At 34.3% G+C, this 21,837-nt stretch overlaps 1 protein-coding gene across 2 annotated transcripts; it reads right to left on the bottom strand.

Annotated features, from left to right (window-relative positions):
* Positions 1-1,009: 1,009 nt before the first annotated feature.
* On the bottom strand, positions 1,010-18,679 carry LOC149539195 (ubiquitin thioesterase otubain-like protein). 2 transcript variants are annotated; one of them, XM_089800516.1, is made up of 9 exons: positions 18,625-18,679; positions 18,404-18,587; positions 11,622-11,687; positions 11,447-11,530; positions 11,176-11,298; positions 3,619-3,671; positions 3,287-3,336; positions 3,094-3,197; positions 1,010-1,566 (listed from the first exon to the last, which is right to left on the bottom strand). In XM_089800516.1, exons 2-9 carry the CDS (start codon positions 18,533-18,535, stop codon positions 1,309-1,311), a joined length of 870 nt encoding a protein of 289 aa, XP_089656642.1. In that variant the 5' UTR covers positions 18,536-18,587; positions 18,625-18,679; the 3' UTR covers positions 1,010-1,308. The 2 variants fall into 2 exon arrangements, with proteins under 2 accessions (XP_089656642.1, XP_089656641.1); XM_089800515.1 differs by having other exon boundaries at positions 18,404-18,679.
* Between the last annotated feature and the right edge of the window lie 3,158 nt (positions 18,680-21,837).

Raw genomic sequence — 21,837 nt, 5'->3', positions numbered from 1 at the left:
GATAAAAACAGTAATCAACAGTAAGTCAGTTTGATGTCTCTTGACAAGTTAACAAGGTAATAATGATGAGCAGAGTTCAATTCTTATGGGCTCTTGTTGTGCCTCATTGTTGGAACATCATAAACCCCTCAACCCCTCCCCAACCCCAAACCCCAACCAAAAAATTGTATCTACAAGTAGCCATTTTGAAATAGTTTTCATTTTACATCATCAAAAACAGATACTTTTCATTATTGGAATGTCGTAGACCATTCCCAACCCCGCACACCCCCCCGCACGCCCCCCCCAACCAAACCCCAACCAAAAAATTGTATCTACAAGTAGCCATTTTGAAATAGTTTTCATTTTACATCATGAAAAACAGATGTTTTTACAAGTGAGAAAAACATGTAAAAATTATAAGTGGCAAACATGACCCATAAACATTACACAAAAAGGTAGATGCATGTGCATATATGTATGGAAAATCAATTTGAAGTACTATCTTTTCTAAGTAAACCCCTATGGTGGTCATAGATTTGGATACAGAAAGTGATAGTCTTGTATAACTCAGAAAGATATATATCAAATAAACGTTAAAAAATCTCCCAGTGGGCTTCTAAAGTGATGTTCTTATAAATTGGTATCCTGCATGGCAAAGACCTAAGAAATTACCTTCACCTTTATAGAGGTGGTGACCTCCAAGGATTCTGTTACATTTTAAAGCAGCATAATTTGATCCTGGATCACTCACAAATAAATGTTCCCTCATTTCATTTCACAACAATCCAACACTTTCTAATACTATAATCATTTATAAAGTAAACCAACAGTAAAGTAAGGGCTCGTACAGTCCCCATCAAATGCATTAAACAAGTTCCATATTTCAACCCTTTTTGGACGCCTAGATACAAAGAAAACAAACCTCAAGGCATCAACTTTCTGCTGCCCTGCAAACAATTTATACTTGGACACATTCTAGAAAAAAGTGAAAAACAATTTTCGAAATTAATTTTTCCGGCAACAAAAATACTAAAGCTTCCTTGTATTGCAATTCTTGTATGGTACACAAAATCAAGAGTCGAAAGGTCTGGCCACAGTCTTGCAGAAACATATACAAATGGAGTGAACATGCGCAACAGAAAGTGGGAAATCAGTTCTATGTTTGAAAACATTTTTCATTTCCCAAGCTTCAAGAATTCTTTATCTACACTTCTCACTAGTGCTTTCAACTTCAATTCTTGCTTCTTTACAAAATAATGTAAATCTCAAGCAATTAAACCAAATCAGAATAGACATGATATCATGGACCTGAAGTGTATGTAGTGTTTACTTTGGATAAAGAATATCATAATGTCCCGGTCGATATAGTAGGACAACATAAGGCTCAACTTTCTCCGGATCTTTCTCTTTCAACAGTCGATTGGCAGGTATGAACTCATGACAATTCACACCTCTCTTATTTGGATCACATGAACTTCGGTCAAGGTACATAACACGAATTGGCACCCCCAGTGCATCAGATAATGCAATAATATGGACATGATCACTTTCTTCACCCATAGGTTCAACAGATGTTTTGCAGAACTGCAGCCAATATGTTGTATATGAGCAATGTTAGTATGCTAATAGAAACCAAATTTAAATAAAACTTCTACAAACTAAACAAAATTCATAAACTTCAAGATAGACTAAGATGAGCTCTCAATTAAGAATGAGTCATTAATGGGCTCTCTCAATAAGAAGCTCTCTTGTTGAGTGGGTTTGTCTAAATAGATAAGATGTATGCTCAAGCTTATGCTTCAAAAAAGGCTTCAAATGGAGTTGGAATTTGGGTGTGAATGTATGGTTTTGATGTAAAATGGCTTCTTAAAATGGCATTATGACTTTACTTCATGGATTGTGTTAAAATGGCTTGGGAGAGGATTCCTTAAATAGGCAAAGAGTTTGAGGGATCAAGGGCTAGGATGCAAGGATGGGAAAAAACTTATGGAAGGCTCAGATTGCATGAGAGGAGAGCACATGGATTGTGCTTCCTTACAACCAATTAGGGAGTGACACATGTCACAGGGTGAAAGGATGGAGGAAAGGGGAAGGATGAGTCAACAAAGGAGGCTCAAGGGATAAAATCTTCATAAAGACCCTCATAATGGCTTGTAAGAGCAATAAAAGGGCTTTGGAAGAGTCATTTATGGCCTAGTGGGCTTCATAAAGTTTTATGGTTGGGATATTTTGAGGGAGATGAGAGGAATTTCGACTTGGGCTTGATTAGCTTAGGGATAGGCAAGTGGATGGCATTTAATGAGGGTGGGTGAAGAAGGAGATATTTGTTAACTTTGGCTTGGGTTAATAAGTCTTAACCCATTTTTAGGGAATGTGACAAGGTTAGGAGGGGATTAGGATTAGGTTTAAAGACATCTTCTAGAAAAGTCTAGACTTTGGATGAGGATAAAGACTTTCTAAAATAGTCTAGAATTTCCTAGGATGAAGATGAAGACTTTCTAAAAGAGTCTAGAACTTCTTAGGATGAGGATAAATTAGATTTTTAAGAAATAAATAAAGTTTTATTTATTTCAAAGGTTTGGGTTGAGGAGATATTTATTAAAACTTTTTTAATAAACATGAGGATTAATATTTAATCTTAATTAAATATTTTGAGTTGGGATTAGGGGTAGGAAATGATGGGATTAGCCTTTAATCAAAATTAAAGAAAGATTAGAAGATTTTGGAAGAGGTTAGTGGTCTTAAGAAAATTGGCCAAGTTTTGGGCAAAAAATAAATTTTTTATTTATTTTGAGTTTTTTGGTCAATTTATTAATTAAATAATTAATAAATAAAAAAATAATATTTAAATAAGATTTAAACATTTTTGGAAGGGATTCCTTAATTAAATATTTTTAATTAAGATAAAGGGATTTAATGGCATAAAAATAAATAAATTAATTAAATAATTAATTAATTAATAAATGATGATGTCATCAAAAAAATTTCAGAAAATAAAAATACTTTATTTTCTAAAGGTTTTTAGGTGTCTACATATGTTACCGCACAAATTTAGAATATGGAAATGACAACCATTATTGTTGAAGCTACAATAAAAAAACATTTCTATACCTGCTCAACACTTGAACTGCTGCTTACACCAACTATAAAGGGCTCAAAAAACTCAGCTCTTCGACGAATTTCACCAGCCGTAACAAATCTTAGAAACATCACAACTACAGATCAAAGAACAAACAATAGCCACTGTGAAGGCAAATCCGCATAACTCATTTCAAAGAATGACAATTCTTAAAATGTCACTTACTATAGTTTGATATTAACTGATCTCGGCTCCTCTCAAGAAGTGTTTCAATACTGCATTGGACAGCCAATCATCAACATGAGAAGATTAACTAAACAACCTTCAAAATAGGAACAAAATACCACGCAACATGTAATAAGATGGTAAAAATACAATATCTAGGCAAATATAATGAAACACAGTTAGCTACAAAGAAGCTCCAAAAACTAGTATCCCTTGTAAGTACAAAAATATGATCTCAATGAAAACTAGAATATTATCAAGTGCAAACAGCAGAGAAATCTATTCTGTGAGCTTTGGATGACAAGTTCCCCAGTTAAATGTTTTAATCTTACCTTATGGATGATTCTTTCCCTGGAAGCACATCCTCCAACTGATCAATGAATAGCTGAGCAACATTTTCAAAGGTAAAAGATTATTATGGATGCAATTTTATAATATTTCAAATGAATCATCAATATATCCAATTAAGGTCCAAATGCTTTCAATATATAATTATAAACGCAGGTAGATTCCCTGAAGACAATCTCCAAAATAATCATCACATCTACCTATGTTCCATAAGTTTCTGGAAGAGATGGCAGGAAATAGGGAGCGGAACAGTAAGACATAAAACCAAATTTTAAGGGAAGACGGGGAATTTTAATTTTAAAATGATAGAATTAAAAAATTTAAAATAAGATAAAATAATACATATGCAGAGACCATATAATTTCATGAATATTGAAAAAAAATTACATTGACAAATAATATTTTTAACTTATATCCTTACTGTCCTACACTAAATAAATACCAAATATGCTATCCAAGTGGAAATTGTGAATTTGTGGCATATCCAGGAAATGGTAACCAGAAAACTTAGTGTACATGATATCACAAATAATCTGGTAACTAGATCATGAATTATGCTTACCATTAACATCTTATCCAAAGAAGCCAAGTATTTTAAAGGACTATTTTTCAGTTAGCATAAATAATTCACTTAAGTTCACAGGTCCATTAAAGTGGAAACAAAATGCATCATCAGCTTTGCAAACGTTCTGTCCATGTTTTCCACTTGCCTCCATAATTTCAACTTGTTTCAGCATTCATCAACAATAAACCTGACTAGGCATCATCTTGACTATTCCTAAGCTTGACACCCAAAAACACATAAATTCATCATGATCTGGCACTTTCAGTTGCATCTTTCCTACAAACTGGCATGTTCTTGGGTGCAAGCGGCCCCTTGTGTTAGTGATCCCAGACATTTTAAATTCTATGTTTCCATCCAATGCTTGCTTCATGCCTAAAACCTAACCCTGGTCTGTTTCCAATGATCAGATGGTAGCTAGCTCGTCTTTTTATGGTACATTCCACTTTTGTGCCTTCTTGGTTCTTATATCATCAATTTTTACATCATCTAGCACCTCCGCACTTTCCATTTTTGGCAATCTCCAACAAAACCCTGCACACCACATCGAACCTGCAACACTGGCAAATAGGACCATGCAACCAAAATTCTCTCTAGTTTCGTGTTGAAACGTGCAAAATATGTGGACTTGACCAAGGCTAGGCCCTAATCACAAATACCAATCTCTCACAACTTCTGCCATCTCTACAACTAATCCTGCCAACTACAAGAACACATTAGACTGTTACCAGTTCATCAAGATACACCGTCAAATCTAGGCCAAAATTGTACCTAATCTGGATCCAAAAGTGGCACGTAAGAGGATTCTGCAAAGACAAGACAAATCAAACAGAACCCAGCAGAACCCATAATAAACCTGCCCAGAAATACATAATTTCTTTAATTTTGTTATATACTGCACTCTAAAATGCAACTCCATAGTTGCTCCATGTTTTCTTTCTTCAATGCAAACAAAGTTCCAAAATGATAATAAATGTTTTCAAATGTGCAACTATCTTCTCTTGTCCACATGACACAAAAATAGTATGTTTTACATTCACATGAAAGGAAGTGAGGAGTGGAAGCAAGAAGACGATTCTCATTTAACTACCTTCCTTTTACATTGAGTTAACAGTTGTGAGCAGAAGAGAGAAATGACGAAGAAAAAGGATTTCAATCTCCTTTCTTGCATGTTTCACCTGGTTTTTTTTGTAAATTTGACTTGCATATTGAGAAAGATATTTGCAAAAACAAAAGCAAGAACTACTTCTTGCATGCCTTACTTTCCTATTAGTACCTTAGATTTTCCTTATGAACTTTACCACTAAAGAGTTAAAATGGGAATGCAGATGAGAATAGACATTATTTATGTTAGGAGGCTGCAAACTTATGTTTATTTGATTTTACCCCGACTTTGATGTGAGCCCCTTTACAATGATTGTTACAAAGCAGTCAAGGTCCTACATATGATGTGAGGTGTGCAAAATATTGCTTACATTTTTTGTGCTCGGCTCTTTTACAATGATTTAGTACGTCATTATTGCTTATCTTATACATTATTTTTCTTGTTCTTGGGCTCCAAATATGTACATATTTATGAATTTAAAGCATTTTTTTTGGATAAACACACCCCTGCTCCCCACCCACCCTACACTGAATTTGAATATCAGAACCTGAAAGAGCAACTTAGAATTTGACAGGTGTAGGAGTATAATACAACATCATCCTTCAACACCAGCATCTATATCAGATCACAAGTGCCCACAAGAGGTCATCAGTATCTGTAGAAGACCACTAGAATGAGTAATGGATCACTAAGGCGGGAAGCAGGTCACAGGCATATGCTGATTTACAGAGATCTATGTGAATCCAGAACCTCCTCCAAACAAAAAGTTTCCAGCCTTCTGCAGCTTACTCCAATCCTTGGCAATCATTTCCAGACCCTATTTTTCTTTTTTTCTCACATGTTTTAGAGCTAAGATGCTTTTGGGGACACCTGGACAAGCATAAAGGCATCCATTTTCCTCTACAAATTATAACGTGTCCAGTGACCTCTCCCAAGGCCTGGGTATGGACAGCACCTGTATGGGTATACAGGGACGGTATCGGGACGTGTTACCATTCTCATATTCCCAATAAGATATTTATGCGCTGCTCCAGGCACAAGTCCATGTCTCTGTATAACAGCCTATATCTATAATAGTCTAGAGATTTTATAACTAGAACCATGTAAGTCCAGGAACTGAACAAAGCAATTCAGTAAGCTGTTATAATGGATCTGCCAGCAGAACAGCCAGATCCAGGTCTGATTTAACTGAATCCACAATACATTTTGGTCTACATGCTGATACATTCAGAACTCAGGGCTAGGCAGGAGGTTTCATGATCATCAGGGATGAACTCAGGAAAACCTAGGAGGATCCAAGAAGACCCAGCAGAACCCAGGGTGAACCTTTCGACTCTCCAGCATTTTAAATTATATTTTGCTATTTTTAATTTTTTTCTCCTCTGATTTGAGTACCCTTGACCAGATTTATAACTCCAATTGTCCCTTCTTAAACATTTCAAACACCCGAAAAAGCTCGTCTGATTGCAAAAAAAAACACCATTCCAAAAGATGAACATTTCTTTATTGCTTGTCACTCAATAAAAAGATCTGCAGAATGATCGTTTTAAGGTTCTACGATGCTTCCATTCTCGTTTCACATATTCATAAGTGCCAATTAGCTGCCAAGAAGATAATAAAAGAATGATTCAGCAATGAGATGAGTTTTTTTTGTTTCTCTCCCTCTTTTTTGTTCTACAAATATGAAACAATCTCTTTCCTTTGTTTTCCATTCATTTTTCTACAAATGTGTCACTAAAAAGCTACGTTTCATACATCTATTTCTTTTTGTTTTTGTTTTGAATGTGTTTATAATATTATTGCCATGAGTTACAATGACAGCTGATTCTGGCTCCACAAGCTGACCTAAATTCAAAACCAGTCCAAGATCTTTAAGGAAATATGCCGTATGATGAAAACAGTTCCAGGTAGTGATGGTTATATGTGGGTTTTCACATGGTCTGATCTCATACATATTTCATATAGTCAAGTGAAAATCCTTTTCTGTGGAATACCTGAACTAGGCATCAAAGCTTGCCTTAAAAAGAATAATGTACTTGTGCCATCAAGCCAGCAAGAGCAGGCAAATGAACTACTAAACCATAGAGAAAATAGTCCTTTAGCAAAAATAAGATCAAAGGGAATGAAACCCCCCTATGCATCCATCTAATAATCCCGTGTTGTGGTAGAGAGTCACCCATTTCCAGTTCATCCTGAAAATGAAGAACCCAATATAAATAAGAGACCAACAAAATTTTGGAAATGACATTTCAAAATGAGACTTCAGAAAGTGTCAATCAACGCATAGCAAGATGCACTTGTGTAAATGGGTCTCCCTTAAAATGTTGTTCACTCAATATATTGAAAACAAATGGTGCAAAAAATTATTGAGGCTATAAAAGGGTACAAGGGTATTGCACCTTATCGGACAGAATAGTCAAGCTTGTAAAAAATTCATTGAATCCAATAGAGGATTCATGGACAAGACAAGGGCTTCAATTGCTCCCCATCAATGAAAAGATACTAAAAGTTCACCTTTGACTAATGCCACAGCAATGTCCTTATCGTGGCCATTAAATAAACGGGGCCCATAATAACACAAAGAATGTTCAACTCACAATAAACAATGAATAGGATCATGGAAATCGTGGTTGAAGAACACTACTCACACATCTTTTGGATACCTTCAATAGTGCACTTTCTCAATTTTATGCTATGAAAGATTGGAAAAAAAAATCGATTAAATCAAAGAAGTTCCAAATGTTCTTCACCAACCACCACATGTTGCAATGCATATATAGAATCATTTTCAAATTGGCACTATTGAAGGTAACATGAATTAGCCTGAATTTTATAATTTAGTTCCACTTTACTTCAGCAGTCTTTTATAACCAAGTAATAATTTGATTGTGCATTCTAATTCTTTAAAGTATGTTTTTAAATTTTAATATTTAGTTTTTTAGTTTCTGAATAGATTGTTGAGACCATTTCGCCTCTTTAAACAATCATCTTGGTGTTTAACACATCCAGATATTGAGAAGAAAGTGGCTGGAACAGCATAAACTAAAATGTAATCATTGATTAACTTTTAAACCATTTGCTCAGATGTGAACAAGTAAAAGAGTAAAAACACAACACCTGGGAATTTTACATAGAAAACCAAGAAGAGAAAAACCATGGTGAGAACTCATAGTATACAAAATAAGATTTGTTTTAGGCTCGCTACCAAGGAAGCTCGCTGCTCCTTGAAATGGATTTGCAAAGCTAAGGCACAGTGCCCTAGGAAGATATGATAAACTTGCAAACTAAAGATTACTTCTCCAGAGAAAGACACAGTTAAATATATAATGTGAACTGCTGAAGATTTGTTTTAGGCTAGCTACCAAGGAAGCTCGCTGCTCCTTGAAATGGATTTGCAAAAATAAGGCACAGTGCCCTAGGAAGATATCATAAACTTGCAAACTGAAGATTACTTCTCCAGAGAAAGACACAATTAAATACATAATGTGAACTGCTGTCGAAGAAGCACCTGACAAATTTGATAGTGCAGTTTCTGTTACACTGATTCTGCACACTTCATAATCATTTGATACATTGCTAGTCTATTTTGCACATTATAGAACGTTATATCAACTCTAATATTTACGCAAATGAGTTATTCTTCCTTATATATCCTCCTCAACATCTGAAAAAATTATTTAGCTCGGCATAAATACGACCTAATAGATCAAATGTGCAACACATCAATGTATTCAACATTATCAATAAATTATGGTGTAGATCAAACAAGACTTAATCTGAACCCCAGACATGTCATATCACATCCTCGAAGGCAAAAGAAATAGGTTAAGATCAACCACAATTTAATTAACATAACTAGTTTCGCAGATATTAACACCACTGTCAAAATTCCCAACTGTTTGTCTTCCTATCACCAAAGAGAAACCAAAACCTCATGCAAACCAGCATACAAGATATAAAGATCATTTGAAAGCTGATGCAGAGGTTATTGGTCCTGACTAATTCACGATGAACAATCAACAATCCTTCTACAATTAGATCTTCAATCTCCCAATTTACACCTACCTTCCACCTTCAATAGGTTCCCAATTTACACCTACTTTCCACCTTCAATAGGTTCCCCCCAATACCCTCCCTCACAAAGGGTTGCCAACTTCAATGACCTTCCCAACACTTTCAGGGATCTCAACACATTCAAACCAACTTGATTCAAAGTTCTACACTTACCTTTCACAGGGTTATAACTCCAAGACCCAAAATGCTCTTATTAGGCCTTAATCCCTACTAGCCCTCCTAAACAGGTATTTCAGCTCCACTCACAAACCTTATAAAAAACACTTGAAAAACAAACTACAGTTTCAAAGACCCTTTTCAGAGATACTGAATATATCTAGAACTCAGATATAGGTACTTAGAAGTTAGAACCATCGCCCAGAACCAATTCCCTGCAGCCTTTCCAACTAGCCCAATCAGGCCATTTTTACAAAGAGAACCCTCCAAATACTTGTCTCTAAATCTCTACACCCACAAACAATCTTGTTACAATGCCAAACCTCAGATTTCCTAGGTATCGAGTGGTGTCATGCCCATCTTCACACCTAACCACAAAATCCTCCCTTTAAGATTACAAAACTAGGGCTTTCTAAATCTCACGACTCCAAGCACTTCAAGATACTACCAATGGATCAAACACCTTCTGGCACCTACAACCCTCACGATCAAAATTTTATTGCATGTTTAATAAATTTTGCTCTTTTTATTTTTAAACTATGATCTATAATTTTTTTATAAATTATTATGTATAACTCTATCTCTCTACTTCGTATTCATAGGTTACTAATTCTACATCGAAGAGGATTTAAAGCACATACTGTTTTGTCCACTCATCAAAGTGCAGCCAATTAAACCCAAAAAGAGCCAAGAAATTAGTGTACTACATGCATTCCAACTTGCACCTCCTTCTGTAGAGACCGCATGGCTGCAAGGAATGGAACATGAAGTTGTGGGATAGGAAACCTAAGCATATTGGCTTGGATGCTTCCACTTCCCAAAATGTTGCACTTGACAAATCTGAAAGCAAGTATACTTTTACTGCAAGTGGCAATGGCACTACTTGCAGTTCTTCAATTGTTCCTACATCATCGAATATCGATGATGGTGGTATTGATGATCAAGAAATCCATTTAACACAGAAAACTATATGTTGAACTTGATATTATTTTTTCAGGATTTCACTTATAGTATCAACAATAAATATTTTATAATTTGTCATTTCTTTTTAAAATGACATTTGAATTTATGGTGGATGTGTAGTCAATAAATTGATATGTCTATAACCTCAACACCAAGCAACTTAGCACATAAGTGATAAAACAGGAACAAAATCCAGCGAAATAAATAGTTAGGTGTATCAACTTTTTCAAAAAGAAACAAAAAATTCAGATAACAAGATATTAACAATAATCGGAATTAGTCAATTGGACAAACTGATTTTAATGATAACTTGTCCATGCAAATAAAAAGAGAAAGCTCTTGAATAAATTAGGAGGTTCCTCCAGAAAAAGTAAACCAAAAATTTTGAAAATTAGGATGTGAAGAAAGAATAGCTGGTTTGATCAAGAGAGTTGCAAAATATGGGGTATACCGTATTTATTATTATTTGTGTTGTGTACACAAGTGAAGTTTCCATCAATAGAATGTTTTGTGAGAACATATATGAAAAATGTCTTCCAAATTATCCTTTGCCACATCATTGGATCATTATCTCAAGTTTCAACTATACTACTCCACCTCATCCTCAATTCGATGAAACCATAATAAGAAACCATGCAAGATAGATCTAAAATGGAAAATAAGGCTAACAAAAGAGCTTACTTGAAAAAAGTCTTCAAAAGTGAACTCTTGATAGCCAAGGTCCAGAAGTGTTTTCCTGCATTCCTCAACATTCTTCAAAACATGCTCCACCTCCACTTGATCTTGGACCTCCAATATATGCTCCTAATCCGTAACCTCAACATTCCTGCTATTAGTCGATATTATTGTATGATGTTACCCTACCCTACCTACTTAACATGTGAAAAGTTGCACCCAAAAAAATTCCAAATGAGTCAAAACTCCAGACAAAGTATTCTGTTGCCTCTATTACCAGATATGAAAACATAAAAGAACGAAAGAAACAGTTCCCATCACCACGCGTACGTCGAATTTGCCCATATGTCTCACCCAGCATCTGCACATTTGAATGTCACTAAACCTTAAACACAGCTCCAGATCAAAATAATATAAAAATCTAAATTAGAACACAACACAAAATACTGCACCTTAATTTTTTCTCTTAGAATTTCACTGCCAGTTTCATACTCAGCTGCCAAGGTAGAAAGAGGTTCCTGCAATAATAATGGGATAACTTATATTTTAAGAATCACCTAAAATTCAATTGTAATCTACAGAAACAAATCAAAATTAAGAAATACCCTAATCTAGTTCCATTTTTCCAAACTCTCGAAGACAGTTTTAATTGCTCCTATTCATTATACTAGCCTGCCTATTTTCAAGGCATAAGGAAGATTAAACTATTATAGAAAAGAACAAAAGACTTGTGCTAATTATTGCTATAACCTAGATAGCCAGATAATTAATTCGATGATGGCATGTAAAAGGTATTCTTGCACTAAAAGATTAGTACAATTTTTAATGCTTGGAACTCTACTGTTAAAGAGTTATGCAACTGTAATTTCTGTTAAAATGTATTGATAAGATGCCAGTGACTAAGAAAAATAAAATTCAAACATGGCAATGCATAATTAAACCAAAATATTCCGTTGGGCTGTGACCTAGTGACTACTCAAAAGCAATTGGACATAGGACTCAGATACAAATCCTAGCAAGTATGTTCATGTTGTAAAGGCTACTTCTAAGACCAAGAGAATGCCACAACCACCTCAATAGCCCATCGAATGTGACGATCCAAGAAAAGGAAGCTTACCGGGAAAGAGGCCATCATTATACTTCATCATTGAAAATATCATGTATCACTGCTAAACTATAACAGTTTCAATTGTTGATTGGGAATCTCCTTCCTTTTAATTATCCTCAGTTTAGTTTAAAACTTTAATGTAGTTTATACAGTGGTATATTTCAGAATGTAGAAAAATTTAGCAAAATCAGCAAATGACACATTAATCAAGGCAACCCATTAGAAGTGCAAGCTACACACTTTACCTTGGATAATAATAAGGAAATGGTTTCTGAATAGATCTATAGAAACTAACAGATCATTAAGTTTGTGGCCAGAACATAGAAGAACTCAGTGGCCTTGTTGGGCTTTCTAGTGCTAATATAATCTAATGGTCTCAAGCGAGTTTTTAGGACCATTAAAAAAAGGAAAACCAACAATGCGAGAGATGGTGAAATGTCGGGCATAGAAGTAATAAAAGAAAGGATATCTAGACTGGAAAACTCGTTGTCCCACCCAAATAGGAGGATTTGCATTGATGTCAGGTATTGATGTTTGGACATTGTTGATTTCATGCACAACGAACATTTGGTAGTAACCCTCATTCTTTGGAAAAATAATTTTTAATTAATGAAAATTGAATGCTAAATTTGTTCTAAGTTTGATTCAAAAACATTTCTCAAGTGGGATGCGGATTTTATCAATTTAATCTGGGATGAGGTGGAAGTTGCTAAGTCTATGGGGCGGCTAATAGATGGACCATGTTGTCTTGCTTTGGTGTTAAAGGTATCATTGTCCTTCAAAAGTTCAGTGGTAAAATTCAATGGTTCAAACAAAGTTTGAGCTGATTTGGGAAGTTACTACAAAAGCTTTATCCAAGGTTGAGAGCTTCTCAAGGGTGGCTTGGATTTTTAGCCTTGGATGATGCAAGGCTAAAGTTTTAAAAAAATTGCAAGGAATCTGTAGGCTCAATGGATTGTCTGGACTGACCAATGAATGCTTGAATCAAGCCAAGTTGATTGTTTACAGCTTTCTTCAAGGCTGATTCGTTCTCCATAAAAAGGATTAACTAGTATTTTTCACCCTTATAGTACAATTAGTGACAATAGAATATGGTAAGTTTGATGCAGTGAGACAATAGATTCATTTTCTACAAATTCTACTATATTCACTTCAAGGATAGAGATGTAATATCCACCCTTGGAGTTTGAATTGAGAAACAAATTACAGATTGTCACTAGATAAAATGTTGTATATCAATATCAGTGTTGGATATCAATATCATTTCCTTAATTTGACCATTCATCCATGGAATGGGGGAAACGTAGAAGCCAACATTATAATCATAAAATAGATGTAGGGTAAACATTCTTCTTACAATCAATGAACATGTGATTGTACAAAACAAATTAGTGACAATAGACTAACCACAAATGCCATATTTACAACTAAACCTCTTCTTTTGTAAACAAGCAGATCTTGATGCAACCATATAGAATACTTTAAAAAGATAAATGAGCAAAATTTTGGCTAGAATCCTCTGTTGAAGATGGTAGCTGTGAATCAGAGTGATAGAGATCTTTATCTCTGGAAATATGAACATTATTACTGTTATTGTCACCTTCAGCTGAAAAGGATAACTTAAGATTAAATTGTAATATTAATGTAATGACATGTGTCATTCAACATGCATTGGGTCATGGAAATTCGAAGAGTTGTAATTGTAACTGTGATAAAGAGTCACGTTTTGGGAAATTGGAGAGACCTTCGGTTGGAGTGTAAAGAGTCTCTCCTTTAGTTATTTATATTGCATCTAGCGATAGGCATTGTACACTTGAACTGTCATGATCAATAAAATGATATTTTTTGTTGTGTGGCTGGGTTTTTCCCTTCATTCTAGAAGGGTTTTCCCCAGATAATTCTGAGTGTCTTTTGCATCTACTTTGTTCTTTTCTTATTGCTGTTTATCATCATTGATTTCTAGGCTAAAACTTTAACATCCTCAAGGGAAGTTGACCTTGTCTTCCACAATGGTATACAAAGAAACATAACAAAACTCCCAAGAAGGAAAAAAAACAATCCAAATCCAATGCTCTACCAAATCCAATGCTCTACTTTACCCAAATATAGAGAAGAGCGAGAATATTTGCTACTTGTGAGGCAAAGAGTGACACAAAGGCACAGGGTTTTTAAAAAAATATGTCACTACAATTTGGAAACAAATCTCTTGAGTCAATCACCTTTACCAACTTCAATTCCAAAAATGCACAAAATAAACCTTTCTAAAATCTGTTTTTACTAATTTTAGTTCAATACATAATTCCTGGTGATTGGGATTTGATAGCTTAATGTATATTTGATGACAGAAGGACCAAATTAATATTTGGTCTAAGAATCTATAATCGGCATAGCTATATTGAATGAATGTGAAAGCGACCATCCCAAGGACACAATGGCATCCTCATTTACTACCAAAAACATGGGTATGTCCTAGAATATTTCAAGAAAGGGAGATAGGTGAGAAGCCAAGCATTATGCCTTCATCAACCCTCTGCCTTCCCAAAATATTGGATACAAATATATGGTTTTACTGATCCATAATTTCTATTTATAGAATTAAAAAAACACACAACTCATTTATTTTACTAACTAATTAGATGTTAATTTGGTCTAAGAATCTATAATCGGCATAGCTAAATTGAATGAATGTGAAAGTGACCATCCCAAGGACACAATGGCATCCTCGTTTACTACCAAAAACATGGGTATGTCCTAGAATATTTCAAGAAAGGGAGATAGGTGAGGAGCCAAGCATTATGCCTTCATCAACCCTCTGCCTTCCCAAAACATTGGATACAAATATATGGTTTTACTGATCAATAATTTCTATTTATAGAATTAAAAAAACACACAACTCATTTATTTTACTAACAACTAATTAGATGTTTGAAAAAATGTTTTAAACTAAATAGAAAGATCACAATGTAAAGAAATTTTGCAGCATAACATTTTCATCCTAGAGAACCCTCTAATGAGGAAAATAGTTGGTAGTAGTGATAGCTCAACTACCATACTATTAATGCATAGAACAGATAAAAGTAAAGATAAGATACACAACTTTTAGTTGACTTATTACTGTCAAGTTGTGATCCAATATTACTCTCTATATCAATGGCCCCATTTCTTAATATACAATGTTTCCATTACTTACAAACTTGGACAATAATGTAAAGCTCTTCGTCGTATGTTGGATGTACATGCAATCTCATTAAGGTAGACAACCAAATAGCAATGTTTAATGGGGACTTTTCTCTCACTTCATACTTCAAGGCATCTGTCTAGATCTCAAAAGACTACTACAATTTAGTTGAAAAGAAAGAACTAATGTCTATTTTAGAATTGCACAAGTGTTGTTATTGTGCATGTCACCTTAACTTTGAGTGTACTTTTCTTCACGTCTTTAAAAAGAAATTACATGATGGGAATCACCTCATCAAATTGGAGCTTTCCTTACTCCTCCACTAACAACATAGCCTACCAACATTGCTGAACACGATGTTCAACTTTTAGGAGAGGGAATGTGATCTTCTCCAATTCCGAAAAATTACTTACAAAGAAATACTTTGCAATTTGGGAATTCAATTCTCAGCATCCCTGTCAATTATGCCTTAAAAGTGAGATGTCAAAGCTTGCCTAGTTTTTTGGCAAGGTTCGCAACATATTTGAGGCATTTTAGAGCCTCTGTGCAAATATGTTTATCATTTTTATTCTTTCTTTATGAAGTTTGTACTATAAATGCATCAAAGAATAACCAACTTACTCTTCAGATCTTATGTGCAATTATTTGCATCTACAAGGAATAAAAAATGATCCAACAAATCTAGTGTTCAACACAAGTTAATATTTTGACCATGTTCAATCGTATGTGAATGAGCAATTGCTCTAATACCACAAATATGAATTAAATTGATATTTAAAGGGACAATACCCTAATTGAGAAACTTAATGTAATTAAAACACTAATTCAAGGAAAACTCGAACGCCGCAAGATTGACAATTATTGTATAGTTGGACAAAGCAGATTCTTATTTCAGGAGAGAGCACTTCTCCAAAATATAACTATGTTTGTATGAAAAGATATGCCTTGCATTCTTTATCATATAAATCAAGTTTAGCTTTTATATAGCTTTACAATACAAGAAATAAAAAAACATTGGCTTCCTGTCGATAACAAAAGACTTTCCACTACAAGAAATAAACAGTTAAAAAAGTACAAACTTAATAGAAAACTAAAAATGACTGGAGATTTTATTTTCGGTACTCCTTGTCATGATCGTAACTCCTAGCCTCTTAGTTGATGATTAAAATTAGCTATTGTTGGACATCTTCAGTTGTGAGTTTCACAATTAGAAACGTGTACCATAATGAAGTCCATAATTGCATCACCAAACTCCACTGCAAAGGGCCTCAAAAATGCAAAATATAAAAAAAAATGGAAAATAAAGAAAAGCGGATCTTCAGAAAATAGTATATATCCATCCAAAACTAACACTTGCACGACTTGAAATGTTTTTCAAAACAGAGAGACTAATAAACAAATATTAAACTCAAATGCAAGCGGGTACCTTACCAAAGACACCAGAATTGGTCCTCTGGAGGGAACAAATTTACAAATAAGATGACAATCTATGTATCTGCACCACACAAAAATAACTCGGTAGAACAGTCTTCTTCGAAATGTCAAGCTGCTGCAGGCTACCACTATAGAGCCAAAAATACTTCTACGTAAAGACTGCTTAAAAACAATTTAGAAACAAGAACATTTAGAGCGTCACTTACATTTTGGATCTCACTACAGTATCTACCTAGAAATTTTATTCTACTAATAAATCCTCAATAAAATTTATTTTAGTAATGCCAAAGAAGTCAAGATTCAACAGTCCACAAACACCAAGTTAATTGCATAAAGAAACTAGAAATTTCTCTCTAAAATTCTAAATACTACTACAAAGCCGCATTAGAATTAAATTTAACCAAACTTTAGCCAATCTTAACCAAGATAAATTAGAATTACAGAAATGGTTCTACAGTCGTAAATCATATGAAAAGGTAAGTCTCCCAAAACACGATCCTACTTAAAGTTTTCACTCTCGGCTAATACTCTAATCCCAGAAGCCAGAATACAATTTAACGTTACAACGCATCTACCTCACCGAGAACTCTTTCTGGGCCTAGCGTTGAAGATTTACATTTACACTTGATGACACCCCCTGCACATCTAATTAGACGACGATAACCAAATAGAGCACTTCTCACATGTTAATATCAAATTTAAACAAAGCTTACAAAAAACAACGCTGATTTAAAGACTATTCAGTGACGAAATAGTTAATAAAACCACACTAATAGCCCATAAACTATGATCCAAGTATCTCTCCACTTGGAACTAAAAACAAGTGGAGCCACAATTTGTTAATGTTTTACGCACGTTTTGAAAGTCTTTAGTCGCAAATTGTCTCTAAATACAAATCTGCTTTAGCCTTCTAAGTTCAATTTCTCAAACGACAAAACAACATTGTAAAACATTTTATAAAACCCAAGAAACACAAGCAAAACCTAGTCAAGCTAATAAAGACATACAAGCATCCGCCGCCTCAAGAACCCCGTCTTGGCCTCCCATTTTGGCTTCAAATTTATAACAAAAATGACGATCTATCTGCACGTTACATCTAAATTAAAGAATTTAACCTTATGCAGTCCATATTAAAGAAATTTGTATCCTAAACTGCCAGAGTATGACTGAAAAACATGAATTAATTTAATAATATCCCAAAATTTCTCTCTGAACAAAATTTCGTTCAAATTTTACATTACCCCGAGCTCAAATCCAACAACGAAAGACCGGCATTACAAATAAACGTGACCAAATTTAGACAGCCTTATTCAAATACAAACAAATTAGCCAGACATAACAAAAAATTATCAGGAAAAGCCAAACATGACCAAATTTAGCTAGACAAAGTCACAGATAAACAAATTTAACCATTATCACAGCCATTTCAGCTCCTCGAGACCGCCAGATCGAATCTCCGCGAGGTCGGGAGAGAAAAATAAAAACAGGAGGGTTTGTAAACAATTTGATCTAACCTTGTCACCAACGAAAGGAATTTTGTTGGCTTCCTCGGCTTGGATGGCATTGTGCTGCTGCAAAATATCGTCATCAGATACGCCTGACCAATCTGCTTCGATTACAGCTTCCATTGCGTCACAATTGTCCATCTCTTCTCTCACAAGGAACGCGAGGTTTGAGCTAGGTTCGCCCTTCTCTCTCGACTGCTGTTTCTCCTTAGCTTCGCTTCTCCTTCCGCTTGACTGCTGTTTCTCCTTAGCTTCGCTTCTGCTTCCGCTTGACTGCTGTTTCTTGCTCTAGCACAGAAACAAAGGTATTTATTGCTTGGATATTTTTATTATTATTTATTTCCTAATTTTCATTATTATTATTATTATTTTTGTTTAATTGTGGGGTTACGTATTCCTAAAATCAACCATGGCACGTGAAGAGTGTCCCCTCTTATCCCACAACGAAGGTATGTAAAGGGAAAAATTTGGAAAAGGTGTACATGGTGTTGGGTAAAGTGGTGGGGAATTAGGAGTATCAAGTGTGCCAATAGCCACATGGTAACATATATGCATTTCTAGTCGGTGTTAAATGGTGGAAGTCTTTTATACTTTTATTGAATAATGATGCGTATATGTTGCATCATAGACAGCGGCATCAAATGTTTGTGTTGAAATAACAAATTTATAGATTAGTAATGAATAGGTAGAAGATTTAATATTGTTATATATATTATTTTTATTTTTATATTTATATTGCATCTATATATATACTTATAAATAATAATTGTGTTTCCATATGTATGTATTTGTATGCATATGTAAACTACTTCAGTATGAACCAAACAAAGCAAATTCTTAAAAGTAAATTTAAATTTGATTTTACTCTAATTCAAAACAAGGTTACCTACTAAGTACGCACAGGTTTGATTTGTTATGACAATAAAAGATAGTCTTATTAAATTTCATTTCAGGTTTATATAAACAAGTTTGGGAAATGTTTGATAAATAAAATATTCAAAAATTATTATAATTATATATTTAGTAAATAGATCATTTAATCAAATGCTAAAATATATGAATTTATTGTTAGAAAACATGAAAAAATATATTATGATAATAATTTTCTTATTAAAAAATTAAAAATAATAATAGATTTTATTATCAAATTAAATAATACAAATTTAAAACTAGATAAAAATTTGGTGAAAATATAAGTAATGAGATAAAAATTGAAGAAATCACATTATTAAAAATCTATTTAGTTTTGTTAAGTTGTGTGCACCTAGTTTTGAAATAGTGGAAAAATATATTTTAAATATCACCCAATCAATGGGTTAAAATAAACTTTAATGATAATTTGTTTGATTAATTAATAAATTTTTAACCTCTTTTTACAATTTTACAAAAAGGTTGATTTAGAACTTCTCCACTTTCTCTAGTGTTTCATAGTAAATAAAATAATATCTTACTTAATGATTGTTCCATGAATTGTACATTTCAAATTATAATGATCATCTTAACTAACACTAAAGTGAAATAAATAGAAATATATGATTGAATGGTTCTAAATTAGTCCACCAAGGATCAAGTTTGGTTGAGCAAGGCACTGACATCATAAGGGATGAGGTTGGGATCATGTTTGATGCAGAGATAAACTCAACGGAAGCAAAAACAAAAGGAACTAGCACCAAAAAGAGATAGATAATAATATTCTTCTAATTGATTCATCAAATGAACCGTATATACACTTGCTCTCACAAAGATTTCTTCTCCCCATAACTTCGTATCCAAAAACTTGACTAAACCTAAACCTAAAAACTCTATTTATACTTGCTAGGATGGTCTACAAAACATTCTAGATTATTAGAAAATAGGAAAATCGACTCAAAGAGACTTCTTGCCAAAACGACTTACAAAATATTCGAGATCAATATAGAATAGGGAAGAATGCCCCACAATGGTTTGAACAAATCCCAAGAAAATATCTTATCCTAATGACAAAATCGGGATAAATTCCTCAAGTCGGCTCGTGCAAAAATCACGTCCAAAATAACTTTATGTGGGTGCTCTTGCACCATACTCCCCAAGAAATTTTATCTCAAGCCCACTTAAGATGAGCTCTTGTAGAGTGGTACCCTGCTTCTTGATATCTTGTTCGGTCATTCACACAGCATCTACATCCGAATAACCTTTGAGTTTTACCAAATATTGCTTGGACTCATATCCTCTTGTCTGCTTGATGACTTTGGTGTCAAGTATCCTTTCTAGTTGTGGTGTCTTCGTAAATGGTAGATGTTGAATGTCTTATGTATCATCAATTTGACCTATATCAATTTCTTCATTGGGTGCTTTGAATGGTGTGAGGTATGCTATGTTGAAGATGGGAGAGATGTCAATCTTAGGTGGTAATTGAATCTCATAAGTATTGGTTCCAAACTTCTTCAATATTTGACAAGGACCTAGTTTTCTCATCATAAGCTTGGTAGATTTACCTTTTGGTAGCCTCTCTTTCTTGAGATTTTCCCATACTAAATCTCCCACTTCAAATTCTAAGTGTCTCTATTTTTTATCTGCATGCTTCTTATACTTGTCAGAGGTTTGTTGGAGTTGTGCTTTGACTTCGTGATGGATTTCTTTTATGGCTGCAGCAAATTCTTCTCCTTAGGCACTAACTTGTTGCTGGGAACTCATATCTCTTAACTTGAAGATCCCTCTAGGATGATTTCCATACACCACTTGAAATGGTGACTTTCCAGTACTTCTATTGATGGAGTCATTATATGCAAATTTAGCTTGGGGTAGGATTACATATCATTTTGTTGCATGTTGTCTTGTGAGTGTTCTTAACAAATTGCCCACTGTTCTATTAACTACCTCTGTTTGGCCATCAGTTTGAGGGTGGTAGGCTAATGAAAATGATAAATTGGTTCCAAGTTTCCTCCATAAAGTTCTCCAAAAATGTCCTACAAACTTCACATCCCTGTCTGAAACTGTGTTGAGAGGTGTACACTCGAAAGTGTCCCACTCTAAACCCTTCTATCCAAACGATTCCATGAGTTGGAATGCTTGGATGCCGGCTTAGAGCTCCCTATCCACGGAGTACAAGAGAGTGTATTTCAAGTTCAAGGGCTCTCAGCTGAGCCTTAGAGATACTCTTCTTGCTAGTAAACCATGCAATGGGAGGTTCCAAAGACAAGATGCAAGAATGCAAATGTCCCAAGGAGTTCCTCAAGAATGCAATGCAAATGAAAATTAAACTAGGATGATAATGCAAAATGCAGCTATGCTAAAACATGTATGAGAGTGTTACAATACCAAATATTAAGCTATGTGAGAGATTATTGCAAAATAGAAACTAAACTAACATGCAACATGAATCTAAGCTAAAATGCTATGGTATGAGAGAATGTAGACAAGAAATAGAAGTTCTCCACAAAGCTCCAAAGAAACCTGTTAGAAAA

Source organism: Cupressus sempervirens, chromosome 9 (assembly GCF_028749045.1).
Source record: "Cupressus sempervirens isolate cs-2001-9-10 chromosome 9, ASM2874904v1, whole genome shotgun sequence".
Taxonomy (NCBI): Eukaryota; Viridiplantae; Streptophyta; class Pinopsida; order Cupressales; family Cupressaceae; genus Cupressus; species Cupressus sempervirens.
Note: the sequence above shows the minus strand (reverse complement) of the source record. Positions and strands in the feature narration are given on the sequence as shown.

Coding starts and splice junctions, on each gene's coding strand:
- LOC149539195 (XM_089800515.1), bottom strand. CDS start 18,535: ATGGACAATTGTGACGCAATGGAAGCTGTAATCGAAGCAGATTGGTCA. Junction 11,531..11,621: donor TTCTAAGAGAAAAAATTAAG/GTGCAGTATTTT, acceptor TCAAATGTGCAG/ATGCTGGGTGAGACATATGG. Junction 3,337..3,618: donor GGGAAAGAATCATCCATAAG/GTAAGATTAAAA, acceptor TGTCCAATGCAG/TATTGAAACACTTCTTGAGA.